This window comes from Trachypithecus francoisi, unplaced genomic scaffold, assembly GCF_009764315.1.
Source record: "Trachypithecus francoisi isolate TF-2019V2 unplaced genomic scaffold, Tfra_2.0 Lachesis_group16, whole genome shotgun sequence".
Lineage (NCBI taxonomy): Eukaryota > Metazoa > Chordata > Mammalia > Primates > Cercopithecidae > Trachypithecus > Trachypithecus francoisi.
Genome location: NW_022681461.1, coordinates 90,716,846 through 90,730,082, shown reverse-complemented (window position 1 = coordinate 90,730,082; position 13,237 = coordinate 90,716,846). Strand labels below are relative to the sequence as shown.

General features: G+C 51.7%; 1 protein-coding gene across 5 annotated transcripts in view; it reads right to left on the bottom strand.

The window, feature by feature from the left end:
- The window catches only part of PAX5 (paired box 5), a 200,740-nt gene that overhangs the window by 37,655 nt on the left and 149,848 nt on the right, over positions 1-13,237 (bottom strand). For all 5 annotated transcript variants that reach the window (XM_033238078.1, XM_033238083.1, XM_033238079.1 and 2 more), the window contains one exon: positions 11,537-11,638. In XM_033238078.1, the coding sequence (XP_033093969.1) occupies positions 11,537-11,638 (102 nt within the window). The remainder of the gene's footprint in view (positions 1-11,536; positions 11,639-13,237) is intronic.

Here is a 13,237-nt window from a genome sequence, read left to right as displayed (position 1 = left end):
AAATTTAATAGTTAATGAAGTTAACAATAATGTTACAATTTGTAAACATTTAATATAACATTTATTAATGTCAGTTTTCTAGTTTCCTATTTTAATTTTAGAGGTAAAAGGAGCTTTGTTTGGGCCTCAGATTGTTGTAGATTCCTAAAAAGCTCCTGGGACTTTAGCCCAGGGCCTCTCCAGGGCCCTGCACTTTCATTTAGGATCCTGTGGTAAGTCTTGGCTGGGACACCAACCTCCTCTTCCAGGAGCTCAAGTCTGGTCGAGGTGGAGACGCACTCGTAAATAATGTGATAAAAAGTAAAAGAAAAGGGAAGGAGTGCGTTGGGACCCAAGCCTCAAAGGGGCAGATTGCTGCTGTCCAGTGGATGAAGGGGTTGGTCTGAGCCCTGGACACTCCTGCATAGGGTGCCCTCATGGCAGGGGCTACCTGGTCCAGGCTCCTCCTAGGACTTCAGCCTCTCCTTCCCATCCCACCTCCAGGTAAGCCAGGCCCAAGGTACTTTCTCCCTGTTTGCCCCCAACCAAGACTCAACCACAAAACAGAGGGAATTGCCACCTGCCCTTTTGGCAGGCCTTTTGGCAAGCAGTACTACTGGGAGGTGCCTGCAGCAGCGTGGCTTAAACCCCAGGCCCAGCGTCAGGTTGCTCTGCCACCTGCTGAGTGGCAGAGGCTGAGGATGGCTCTTGCTGCCACTCTGTGGGCCCTGTGCTGTCACTCTGTGGGCCCTGTGCGTTCCTGGGCTGCAGTCCTTGTCCAGTCCTTGGAGTTTATCTCCTGAATTTGTGTCCACTCTGTCTCTGGTCAGAATCTGACTTGGTCATCAGGAATTAGGATAAGAAGGCCTAAGGTTCAGCAAGGTCACTGTCCTCAGGATGCCCTCACTTTGGGCTGTGCACCTCCAGGTTCCTCTCTGCGTTAATGGGGGACCCCCAACCTCTCAGGGCTGGGAGAACCTTTAAGCCCTCCAGGCCGACCCTGACCCTGCCTCAGCCATCCAATGCTTAGCCCTTCCACAAATGCTTCAGTTTCTTCTAAAACAAATTCTGATAGCATTCCCCTTCATCTCCTAAAAAGCCATCACAGTCCAGTCATTTTGTTTGTTGTTCGTTTTTAAGAAACACCATTAGTAGAAAGACATCAGGAAGAAATTGTAAGTCAGGATCCCAAACACATGTTCTCACACACTCATGACCAGGTGGGTGCAGTTGGATCCGGGTCCTGCCAACTACCATCAGAAGGAGCTGGAAACAGGGGAAATCTAACAAGTAGATTCAGCCCAGAGCAGCACCAAAGCTGTCCTCGGCCGCTGGCTCTGAGCTCCCCCAGCACTGCACAGTTCCCAGGCGGGCCAGTGAGCACCCACTTTGGACAGAGCACTCTCCCAGCTGAGACTCTGCTTCTCAGCTGTCCTTGCAGTGGGTTCGTAGGAAATAAGAACGTTTCCCAGCACCTGTGAGCCTAGGATATTCTCTCTCCCCATCTCCATGCTCCCAAAAGGGACACTTTGCTTTCAAAGTTGGAACAAATTATGGTGATCTTTACTACCTCTCTCTCACCCTAAGATTGCACATTCCAGTCTGAGAGCCCTCCTTCCAGGTGCACAGGCCCCGAAAACCAGCCCTGCCCGGCCCCAGCAGTTTCTGGGCCTTCCCAATCGAGACATGGGAGCAGTGTGTAAGGTCAGCAAGTCCTCAGGCTCTTCTCCTTCAGTCCAGCCCTTGGAAGTGATTACCAGATTACACATGACAGCCCAGGGCCACTGCCTTATTATTCATAGCCCCAGATCCGAAGAGAACTTGGAAGCATTTGCTGCTCACTTAGAGCAGAGGTGGCAGGGCTCAGGGAGCCCTCCAGTTCGGTCAGGAGCTGACATTAGCAGGGATAAACATCACTGACTTAGAAACCTTGAATGGCAGGAGCAGAAAGACCCCTGGGGTGCATTCAGCCCAGCCTCCCCAGGCCCTGCCTCCTGCTTTAAGAGAGAGCAGGGAGTCCCAAGGTCATGTCCCAAGGTCATGCTGTGAGTATCTCGCAGCTAGAATCAGAATCTAAGTCTCCTAAATTCAAGTAGGACTTTCATGTCCCCAGAATCCTTTCCATCTCTGAGGCTTTTGTAATTCTTTTCTTCCCAAATGCAGGCAAGAGCTGAGAAAACCTACATGCAGGTATCAGTTTCTCCTCACTCCCAGCATCACTTCCGTGCAGGGTTCCTGGAGCTTTAGTCACAAAGACTGTCCAGATCACATCACTCTAGACCCCTCACCCCCCACTCTATGAGGGCACAGGCAGCCCTGGCTTTCAGACTCGCATCCACATCTGCCTGGGCAGAGCCTACCCTCTGCAAGGCTACCGGATGCTCAGCCTCATGCCCAGAGGTTTCTAGGCCTGAGGTGTGGGTGTGACTGGGACCCTTCTTCCCTTCCAGCTTATCTCCCACCAGCCCCACAAGGCTTTGGTCACTCCCAGCTCCCTCCCTGATGCCCATGCTCTCTGGTTCCCCGGGGCTTCTCACGTACTGGTCTCTTACCCAACAATATCCCTCCAGCTTCACAGATTGGCAAACTCACTCTTCAAGGTCCAGCTCAAATGACCTCCTCTGATAAGTCTTCCCTGATTTGTCCCACTCTACCTCATTGCCTCAGCAGACTCAGTAGCCCCCTCACCTGCATTTCCCGAACGCTTTATAGATTCCTAGGTCTTAGCTCTTAACATTAGCACATCGGAATTTTTTTATATCCATCTCTCCAACTAGACTGTGAGCTCCCTGAGGGCAGGGGCTGTGTCGGCAACTCCACCCCAGCCCAGAATTGGCACCCAGGGTCTCTTAAGAAATATTTGGAGAAAGAATGAATGAACAAGTGAATGGCCTCCTGCATTTCATCCTAGCTGTGTCTGGGATTCCCCAGGGTCAAGTCTATATTCCTGGTGTGGCAGAGTGACTGGAGGCCGCTAGAGGGCAGCAAAGAGTCAGGAATGAGCAACAGGTGTGCACCCCAGAGCCCAGGGTCAGGTTGGCAAAGGGGCGGCGTGCCCAGGCCAGAGAGCTACCAGGAGCCCCAGCAAGGAGCTTAGAAAGAAAGTCAGGGGTCGAGGGAAGTTAGTGTTAAGAACAAAGGCTGTTCGTTCCCTGAGCAAATGCTCCCTGAGCCTGATGCTTAGGTCACGGAGGTGCCTAGAGAGCACTGGTCCTCTCTCCATCTGATGCTCAAGTCCCCACTGCCAAGTTCTCACCAGTGTCCGCTGGACCCTCCCAAGTCTGTCTATTCCAATGTCTTCAGTACTAATCATAGGAAAGGTTCTTGATATAAGGCTGAAAAAGGTAGCCCTCTGAATCCTGTTCACCGGTCCTGGCCATGCCAAGGAACTGGGCAGTATATATTTTCCCCGCTTCACATGCTTAACCAGACCCAGAGAGTGGAAATGACATGTCAGATGACACAGTGTCCCTGGCTGAGCTGGGCCAGAATCTTGTCTGGTACTGCGTCCCCCACCCCTAAGACTGCACGCTTGGCACAGAGCAGGCCTGTAGGGCAGGCAAGACGCAGAATCAGGGGTGGTCTTGCCAGACCACAAAAGAAACCTTCTCCTCCCCACTCCAGAACGTCAATACCCTTCCTACCTCACACAGGTGGTGTCTCCGTAACTGCACAACCATCATTTCAAACAGCAGCAAGGCAGGCTCCGAGAGGTCACAGAGTCCTTCTGTGGTCACACTGCTAATAATGGTGAAGCCATATTCTTGCCAAAGCACCCTTAGCTTCTCTTGGGGCATCTGCACATCTCTGTCTGGAATGGCCCTCGCCCCATGCTCCCGGGGCTCATGTACCTGTCTGCAGAAGGCCTCACCTGCATGTCTGCTTGGCTTCCAAAAGTTGCCAAGCTCAGATCCTAACCTTGCTGGCCATCAGCCTCCACTCAGTGGGCTCCCCTCCCTGCCAATCCCACTTGTCTGGCCTGGGCTGGACTCTCACCCCTGGGAACCCATGCCAGCCACTAGGCTTAGCCTTCTGCCCTACCCCAAAGCCCCCACCCTCCTCTCCAGATAGCCAAGCACACACGGTTCCCAGTCCAGCTCCAGGGCCGCCTTTGCCAGAATGCCTTTCTCAGTTGCACCAACCACAGCTCCCTCTCTGTTTTCTCCAGACCCACTGCATTTAGAGACTGCCTGACTCCTACTTGGCAGTGCTCTCGTTTCTGACTGGATTCTTCTATGATTGACTCTCCCATTGATCCACGGGCTCCAGGGGGTATGAGCTCTGCTGGAGAGCTCTTGATTTGAGCTTTAGCATGCTGGCTAGGTGTCTTTGTTCACCGTCGTATCCAGCCCAGGCCTCCGTGTAAATAATAGTAGCAATAATAATGAACACTTATGTGCCACTCCATATGTGTCAGTCAGAATTCTAAGAGTTTTCATGTATATTACATCACTTAATGCTCATATTTATTATCGTTATCCCCATTTTATACACGAGGAGGAAACCAGGGCCCTGAGGAGTTACATAACTTGCCCCAAGTCACACAGCTAGTGAGAAGCAGGACTGTGACTCAGAACCAGACAGTCTGGCTCAGGTACGTGCTCTTAACCACCCAGCCTCCCACTGCTTCCCCATGTGGTGGCCGTTCTAACAGCACTACCACTCCCAGCCCTGGGTCAGCCCCAGCCTCCTTGGTTGCATCACCCCAGCCCCAGACTCAGGGCCACAGCAAACCTGGCAAAGCTCTCCTTGGCAGCTCCGCCAAAAGTTCTCCTTTTTAATTTCAGCTACTGTGTCCTGAGTGCAACTAGGTGCTAGGAACTGTGCCGGGAACTAAAGACGCAACTGTGAACAAAACAGACATAGCCTTGATTATTGTACAGATCTGATGTACCATAGAGACCTGAAGAGAAGCCAGAGAGGAACGAGTAAACCACACACTAAATGACGTCAGCTGGGTTTAGTGCCGCACGTGAAAAGAGCAGGAAGCTCTGGCAGAGGAATGATGTGGGGGGGTCCTCGTTCAGAGGGCGTATGGCAGGCAGAATTGTGGCCCCCCTGACTAAAAATATCCACATCGTAAGCCCCAGAATCCATGACTATGTCGGGTTACACGGCAGAGGGGAATTAGGTTGCAGATGAAATGAAATGCACTAATTAGCTGGCCTACACATGGGCAGATTATCCCAGATATCCAGATGGGTCCAAGGGAAGCACAGAGCTCTCTAAGCGAATGAGGAGAAAGGAGGGGCAGCCGAATAAAGACTCAGCCCAACGTCACCAGTTTTGACAAGGAAGGCAGGGGCCAAAAGCCAAGAAATGCAGGCAGCAACAACACGCTAGGACAAGAAAGCAAATCGTTCCCTCCTAGCACCTCCAGAAGAAACAAGCCCTGCAGACACCTTGACTTCAGCCCAGTGTGACCTACTTCCAGAATCAGAGAGTGAAAAGAGTCTGTTGTTTTAAGTCACTCATTTGTGGTCATTTGGCACAGCAGCAACAGGAAACTCAAATATATTTGGTCACTGGGGAAGGCCTCTCTATGGAGGGGAAGCCCAGATAGGTGAGAGGGGACCAGGCAAGCTGGGCAAAGAGCAGAGAGGGCCCCTTAAGCAGAGGAACTTGCAGATGCTGAGGCGGGAAGGAGCAGGTCCCTCTCACATCTCCTGTGGCGTCCAGTGGACCCTATGCCTTCCTGGCCCACATGGCTGGGTCCACCTCTCCTCTGGCCTCAGGCCCCCACTCCACACTGCACCCTCATCTACTTCTTTAAGAAAATAAAAGCCATCAGTTTAGTGAGTGCCTCAATTGAAAGGCATCTAGAAATGATGTCCACCAATCCATGGCAAGTGGAGTGCCCAGGACCACAGGGACTCCTAGTGCCTTTGTGCACATTGTTCTGGCAGGCCATGTGGGATGGGGCACCCATCGGTTCCTCAAAGATAGCAACCTTTTTTCTCAGACTCACTAAAGCCAAAGGGCAGTGAACTCCCTTTCCTTTTTCCTCTAGCCCAGAATTTGTAAAAATTTTAAATGCCATGTCAATACCTGTTGGGTTGCAAAATATCTTCAGGCAGGAATCAGCTGGTTACACCAATCAAGACACTATGAAATATTTGGTGCAAAACTTTCGGCATTTTCTGGGACATGGTGGAAATAAAATTTGAAAACTGTTTCCTTTCTAAGCTGATATAAGATGCGATATTTGCTTTCTTCAACGTAACTGCTCTGCAAATGGCAATGCAGAGTTTACAGAGCTGCAGTTTACTGAATCTGCAAACCCTAGAGAAGACCAAGAAACTATGTTTTGCAGACATGGGGATGCCCTGGAACCAGAAGGGGCAGACAACTCTGATGACAGAATTGGAAATCAAGCTGAACACGAGTTCAAGCTAACAAGCTGACATTTAGTAAGGAAAAATGTGACGTCCACTTTTTCAGGCTCTGAAGTGTGGCTGTGGAAGCATAGCCGGAGGCAAGCATGCCTTCCTCTGTGTGTCCTCCAAGCACATTTACAATAAAAGTCTTCACTTAGAAATGAAGTGGTGGCCAGGTGCAGTGGCTCATGCCTGTAATCCCAACACTTTGGGAAGCTGAGGCAGCAGGATCGTTTGAGCTCCGGAGCTGGAGACCAGCCTGCGCAATATGGTGAAACCTGTCTTTACAAAAAATACAAAAATTAGAGGGCGGGGTGGCAGGCGCCAGCAGTCCCAGCTACTCGGGAGGCTGAGGTGAGAGGATCACCTGAGCCCAAGAAGTCAAGTGAGCCAAGAAGTCACCTGAGCCCAAGAAGTACAGTGAGCCAAGATCATGCAACTGTGCTCCAGCTTGGGCGACGGCCGGATGGAGACTCTGCCTCGATTAAAAAAAAAAAATAAAAAAGAAAAGAAAAGAAAAGAAAAAGAAGTGAAAGTAGTGGCAGCTAAATGTTTTCTAAAGCCTACAGTGGGAAAAACACCCCAAAGATTTCAGGTTTCCCTCCATATTGCACCACCAGCCCACCAGAGGCCAGCAGGGAGTGAAACAGACCTTGTAGCGAAACAGATCATGGCAGCGTAGCAGCCTCAGAGAGACAAAAGCAAGAGAGACAGATGTCCCAGAGCCTTGTCCCACTTGTTTCTCCAAACATGCCAACAGGCCCTCGGGGTCAATGAAATGGCATCATCGCCTTTAGCACCATCACAATTCAATGAATGCCTTCAGGATTCAGAAGCCCAAGAGGTCATGAATCAGAATCTGAACAAACACTAAGCTGAAGTTCTCAAGCGGGTTGTGGTATATCCACATCCTATATATCCACGTCCTACTCCCTGGAGCCTGATAAAGGGAGGCTCCTTATATGTAACCTGTGAATGTGACTCCTGGTGAAAGGGAAAAAGGGGTCTTTGCAGATGTGATTGATTAAGGATCTTGCAATGGGGAGATCATCCCAGATCCTCCAGGTAGGACCAAAATGCATACGTATCCTTATAAGAGAGAAGAGGCAGATTCGACACACAGAGTAGAAACAACGTGAAGACGAAGCAGGGAAATACTGAAAGCACCTGCCATAGATCAATGCAGCTGCAGCCAGAGAATGCCAGGAACCACAAAGTCTGGAGGAGGAAGGAATCAGATCTTTCCCCAGGGCCTCCAGGGGGAGCACAGCCCTGCCAACACCTTTGGCCCAGTGATACTGACTTCAGACTCCTGTGCTCCAGAACTGTAAGAGAACACAGTTCCGTGGTTTGAAGCCACCAGGTTTGGAGGAGATTTGTTATAGTAGCCACAGGAAACTAACACACAGGTCCATATCATTTCCCCGGCCTCCCTTCCTTAGCCAACATTCACAAAGATAACGTGATATGTGTTAGGGGCCATGAAGGGTGCAGAGATTAATCAGGTCCCAGTGAGAGTGGCAGACATGGCGTAGGGGACCGTGCCTTGAACACGCTGGGTCATGTGATGAGGCAGAGCCAGGCACAGGCATCTTCCCCTAGAGGGGGCCATCTGGGAAAGCTTTTCCGAGCAGGGGAGGTCTGTACTCAGCCCTGAAGGGTGAAGCTGGATTCTGACAGGTCAAGGTGGGAAGCTGTCCAAGAATGATGAAGGAACTAATGGGTGACAGTCCAAGGTGTGCTGGGCACCAGAGAGTGGTCAGGGTCGGGGAGGCTGGGAGAGGAGGCCAGAAAGGCAAGTTGAGGCCAACCACGGTGAGGCCTGACAGGCAGCCCAGGGCCCCTACTTTGCCAAAAGGTGGACCCTCTTTGTTCTGTGAGACAGTGCTGGGGGTAGTGTCTGCAAAAATAATGTCCACAGGCCACCCAAGAAACAGATTTGGAGATTTTGTTGGAAACAAGAGTCCCAAAGACCTGACCCTGTTTGGCCGTGGAGAAACAGGAACTAAGGGCTGTGTGGCTGAGCTTGCAATCCCAGCCCTGATGCCAGGCCTGGCACTGAATCAATGCTGGGGGATGCATGAAAAGAGATAGCAAGAGGAGAAAGGCCAGGGCAAGAGGAGAAAGAGGAAAAGACGGGGGAAGAGGAGACAGAGAGATGCAGAAGGGAAGAATGGAGGGAGAGAGAGAAGGAAGAAGTCATGAGCTCCCAGGCAGCAGGCTCCTCTGCCAAAATGCTTGTTTTCCTCCCTCCACACTCGTGCACCTCCCTCTGTGCCCAAGGACAGAGTCCCATGGGGACCTGAGGCCACCCCTGTCCAGCTGCTGCCAGGCTTGGTGAAGCTGTGCCCCTGCTCGGGCCTGTGATTCCTGCTGCCCTGTTAGTGGGCAAGGAGTTGCCATCCATTCCCACTGGAGGCTCTGCCAGGCCTGCAGCCATTTGTGTCTTGAGCCTGGTAATTAGGGCTGGAGGAGTCCTGGGGGCCAGAGGGCAGGCTGTGTTTGGATACACTTGGCAAAGTTCAGCTGCTTCTCTGAACTCAGCCTCTTTGGGGTTTCCAGCGGGGAGCTGAGAGGACCGGCTGGGTGGCCTCAGCTTCACCACTGACATGCTTTCAGAACAGGTTCCAGGGCTGTCCCTGCCCCTCTGTCATCACAGAGAAGCTGGAGTTGACTGATTCAGAGAGCACATCCATGCAGCCCAGGGCAGAGGAAGAAGTGCCTCCCCAGGTGTGGGGAGTGCTGGGAGGGAGGTAGAAGGGGCCGAAGACTGGGATTCGAGTCCTCCGCCTGCAAGCTGCACAGCACCTGGAAATTCCCTGGCTTCTCTGGGGCTTCTCTAGCCCTTTTGGAAAACAGGATTACTCTCCTAACCCTGACCCCCTTGCAGGACTGTTGTGTCACAGCACTCAGGGGAAGTCCGTGTTATGAGGCACTACAGAAGCACAAAGGGCCATTCATGGACACAGCTTGGGATCCATCTCCCAAGGCTGCCTGGACTTGCTAAAGGTTGGAAAATGAGGAGCCGGTGGGGCGGGGCAAGGGGAAGGGTGGTGTGTGTCCCGCCACCTCTGTGACCTGCCACGGGTCCATCCTTGCAGCAGACCAAAGTTTTGCAGGCGGGAACCTGGCAGGCCTCCCTGCCAGGCAAGGCCCAGGACAAGAGTACACACGGAGGCCGTTTCCCATGTGTCTCATATTTAAAAGTCATCAATCAAGCTAGCAAACCGTTAAATGAAATATGCTCCATCCTCCTACCTTGTTAAATATATCTTTGAAACAACCTGGAAGGCCAGGATCGAATGTAGAATTCTGGACCTCCTTGGCGTTCTGTGCCAGGACATGGCTGTAGGGGGAGCCGGCCTGGCTAAGATCCATCCTACTGAGCTCCCCACCCCGGGATCCTCATCACCACGTGGGGCCTTGCACACGCATGAGTGGACACCCAGCCCTCACATCCAAGCTCCGTCCACACTCTCAACAGAGAGCCAGGTCTTGGACCCAGGGATGCACACATCAGTAACATGGGCTGGCTTTAGGAGGATGGCCCAGGGGAAGAGGCTTGGGCCTATTTGGGCAAGACTCCAGCGTGAGCTAGGAAGAGGGGTGTGGGCATGTCCATTTGGTCCTGCAGGCTCTCCCCAGTGCATGGGAGAGGGGGCACGGCTTCAGCAGGGTTAGAGTGGGGCCCTCTAAGGGGTGGCTCCCTTATTTATTTATTTATTTATTACATTATTATTTGATTTGATTTGATTTTTTTTTTGAGACAGGGTATCGCTCTGTCACCCAGGCTGGAGTGCAGTGACGTGATCTCAGCTCACTGTAACTTCTGCTTCCTGGGATCAAGCAATTCTCTTGCCTTAGCCTCCCGAGTAGCTGGGATTACAGGCACATGCCATCAAACCTGGCTAATTTTTGTATTTTGTTTATTTAGTAGAGACAGGGCTTTGCCATGTTGGCCAGGCCGGTCTCGAACTCCTGGCCTCAAGTGATCTGCCCGCCTCCGCCTCCTGTGATGCTGGGATTACAGGCGTGAGCCACTGTGCCTGGCCTATTCTGGCTTTTTTAAGTGCCCAGAGACAGTCAAGAGTGTGTGTTAGGAGGAGATAAGGCCCTTAGAGCCCCAGGCACTGAAACAAGCTGTGTGGTCCCCTGTAAATGACTCTACCTAAGAGACAGCATGGTGACCATAGTCAATAATAATGCATTGCATATTTCCAACCCCTAAAAGAGGTTTTTAATGGTTCTCACTACAAAGAAATGATAAATATTTGAGATGACAGGTATGTTAATTAGCTTGATTTGATCATTCCACAATGTATACACTGTCAAAACACCACACTGTACCCCATAGATACACTGAACTATTTGTCTATTAAAAATTAAATAAATAAAAATTTTTAGAAATAATTTTTAAAAGGAGACAATGCTAATTCATAGAAGATGTGTAACAACATCCAATGGAGGCCTGATTTTCCCCCTGATTTTTAAAAACATCTTTCAAGAAAGAATACTTTGGGTATTTCTGCTATGCTAATGCCCTTAACACCCAGACAGCCAGCACCACTTGTCCCCATACCACCCCACAATGTAAGGAGACATGGCAGCCTCCTCTCCAAATGTCTTAAAATGGACACATCACCAGCCTGGGGGGATCAGGTTCCAATGGCCACAGGGTGTTCAGCTTAGAATCAAGTGATAAACCCACCATCCAACATCCTGTCTGTACTGAACACATTATCCTCAACCCCAAGGAGTAAGGCCACTGCGAGCACTGCAGAGCCTTCTGCTTGTTCATGCCATGCCACATGATTGTGTGGGAGAGAGAGGGTGGGGGCCGGGAGGGAGGGAAGCTTGGGGAGAAGGCTCGCTCTGCACTGGCTGGGTGACCTGCAGCCAGCCCCTGCACCCTCTGTGTTCAGACTCTGTTTGTGGCCAAGGAGGGGCTGTTTGAGTGACAGTCAAATACCCTCCCCCCACCCCCGATGTCCTCCCTGGTGCTGCTGCTGGCTGGTCCAGGGCCCACTGCAGGCCCAGCTGCGGAGAGCGCAGACCTCTGCCTGATTTATTCAGGTCTGCTTCTCAGAAGCGTAGAGGTCACCCAGGGTGTTTGGGGGGATGCCCCCCCACCGAAACCCCGTCCGCTGCCTGCTGTGGAGACGCCGACAGTGCAAACTCACCAGGCACCATCCCTGTCAGCGTTGGCGCTGAGTAGCTGCCCTGTCCAGCGGGGGGAACGTGTGGAGGGTACCCGGGGAGGGTCGTGCTCGCCAAGTCACGGCCTGAGGAATCAAAGCAACAAATCACAGGGTGAGCATCTCCGCAGCCAGCCGCTCATGTCCACAGCTCCCTGGACACTTCTGCGCATTTGTCACGTTTGGACACTGAATGGCAATGTGCCCCCAGTTCCCCCGTCGCTCACACGCGCTCTCACACACACACACACACACGCATGCACACACATCTCCAGCCACCCTCGCTCCACTCAGCAACAACGGAGTCAGGGCTGTGGCCTGTTCCTGGGAAATTGGAACCCCCAGCTTGGGAAGGCTAGGCAACGCAGGTGACAGCACGCCCTGATGGAGTCAGGGCCCAGCCAGCTCTCCCTACTCTCTATTCCCCAAGAATGCCTGGGACCTCTCCATCTCCACACTGTTGCTTCTGCTATGTCCTCTGCACAAAGTCCCCCTTCCTCCAACTGCACACAGCCTGCCACCACGTGCTTTCAAAGACCAGCTCAAATGCCGCCCTCCTCCTCTCCTCAATAGCCCCCCTCAGTGAACAAGGGGTACATCTGCCTCAAACCCTATAGTCCCATATTTGGCCTAGTACTGAATTTTTCCTCCTTCGGCCTAGAGCTGTTTCTTCATTCAGTGAAGATGCAGGAAGCATCTCCTAGTGCCAAACACTGTTCTAGCGCTGGGACATGGAGGTTAAGGCCTCAGCCCTCAAGGTGTACACACTCCCATGGGTGAGTGTCCAGCTCTTTCAGGCTGCTGTGCTTCTGACTGTGAGTCCAGAGTGTCCACGTGTCTCTCAGCTGGGACACTGTCACCATTGCTGATTGGCTCCATCATGCAGAGGAAAATTCAATTGCATAGTTTTGATAGGTGTGCATGTTGGAGTAGAGGCCAGGACCACATAAGGGGGTGCTGCCAAATCTGTCTCCTGCAAGATGGGGGACATTATCTCAGAAGGAGGCTGCCTGGGGCAAGTGCTCACATCCTTCCTGGCTGCCTGGGATGGATAAGAGGATCCTGAGAGGGCAGGTGACTTGCCCAAGGATACTCGGCTGACCTAAGGCAAGGCTGGGACTGAGAGTCAGGCCCCCTGCCCCTGGGAGTGGATCCTTTCTTCAACGGTGGGTTGTTCTCAGGGTCATTTCTGAACCCCAACAGTTTCTGCTGCGTTACACATGCTTTAAAACCTTGATCCCTAGAGCAAAGGTTCAGAAGATCAGTGCCTCACCAAAGCACTCAAGAAGCCAGATAAAAATTAATAAAATGAACCCAGGGAAAGAAGAAGGAAGGAATCAACAAAATAAAAACAGAAAAGAATTAATTAGGGGCGGGCCGTGGCTCACACCTGTAATCTCAGCACTTTGAAAGGCTGAGGTCAGGAGTTCAAGACCAGCCTTGCTAATATATATATTTATAAATTAGACGTGATGGCACACGCCTGTAATCTCAGCTACTTGGGAGGCTGAGGCAGGAGAATCGCTTGAACCTAAGTGGTGGAGGTTGCAGTGAGCTGAGATGGCGCCACTGCACGTCATCCTGGGAGACAGAGCGAGACTCCATTCAAAAAAAGAAAAGAAAAGAATGAAATAGGAAACAGAAAAGCAGATGACAATACATCAGCCAATAATTGCTATTTGAAAG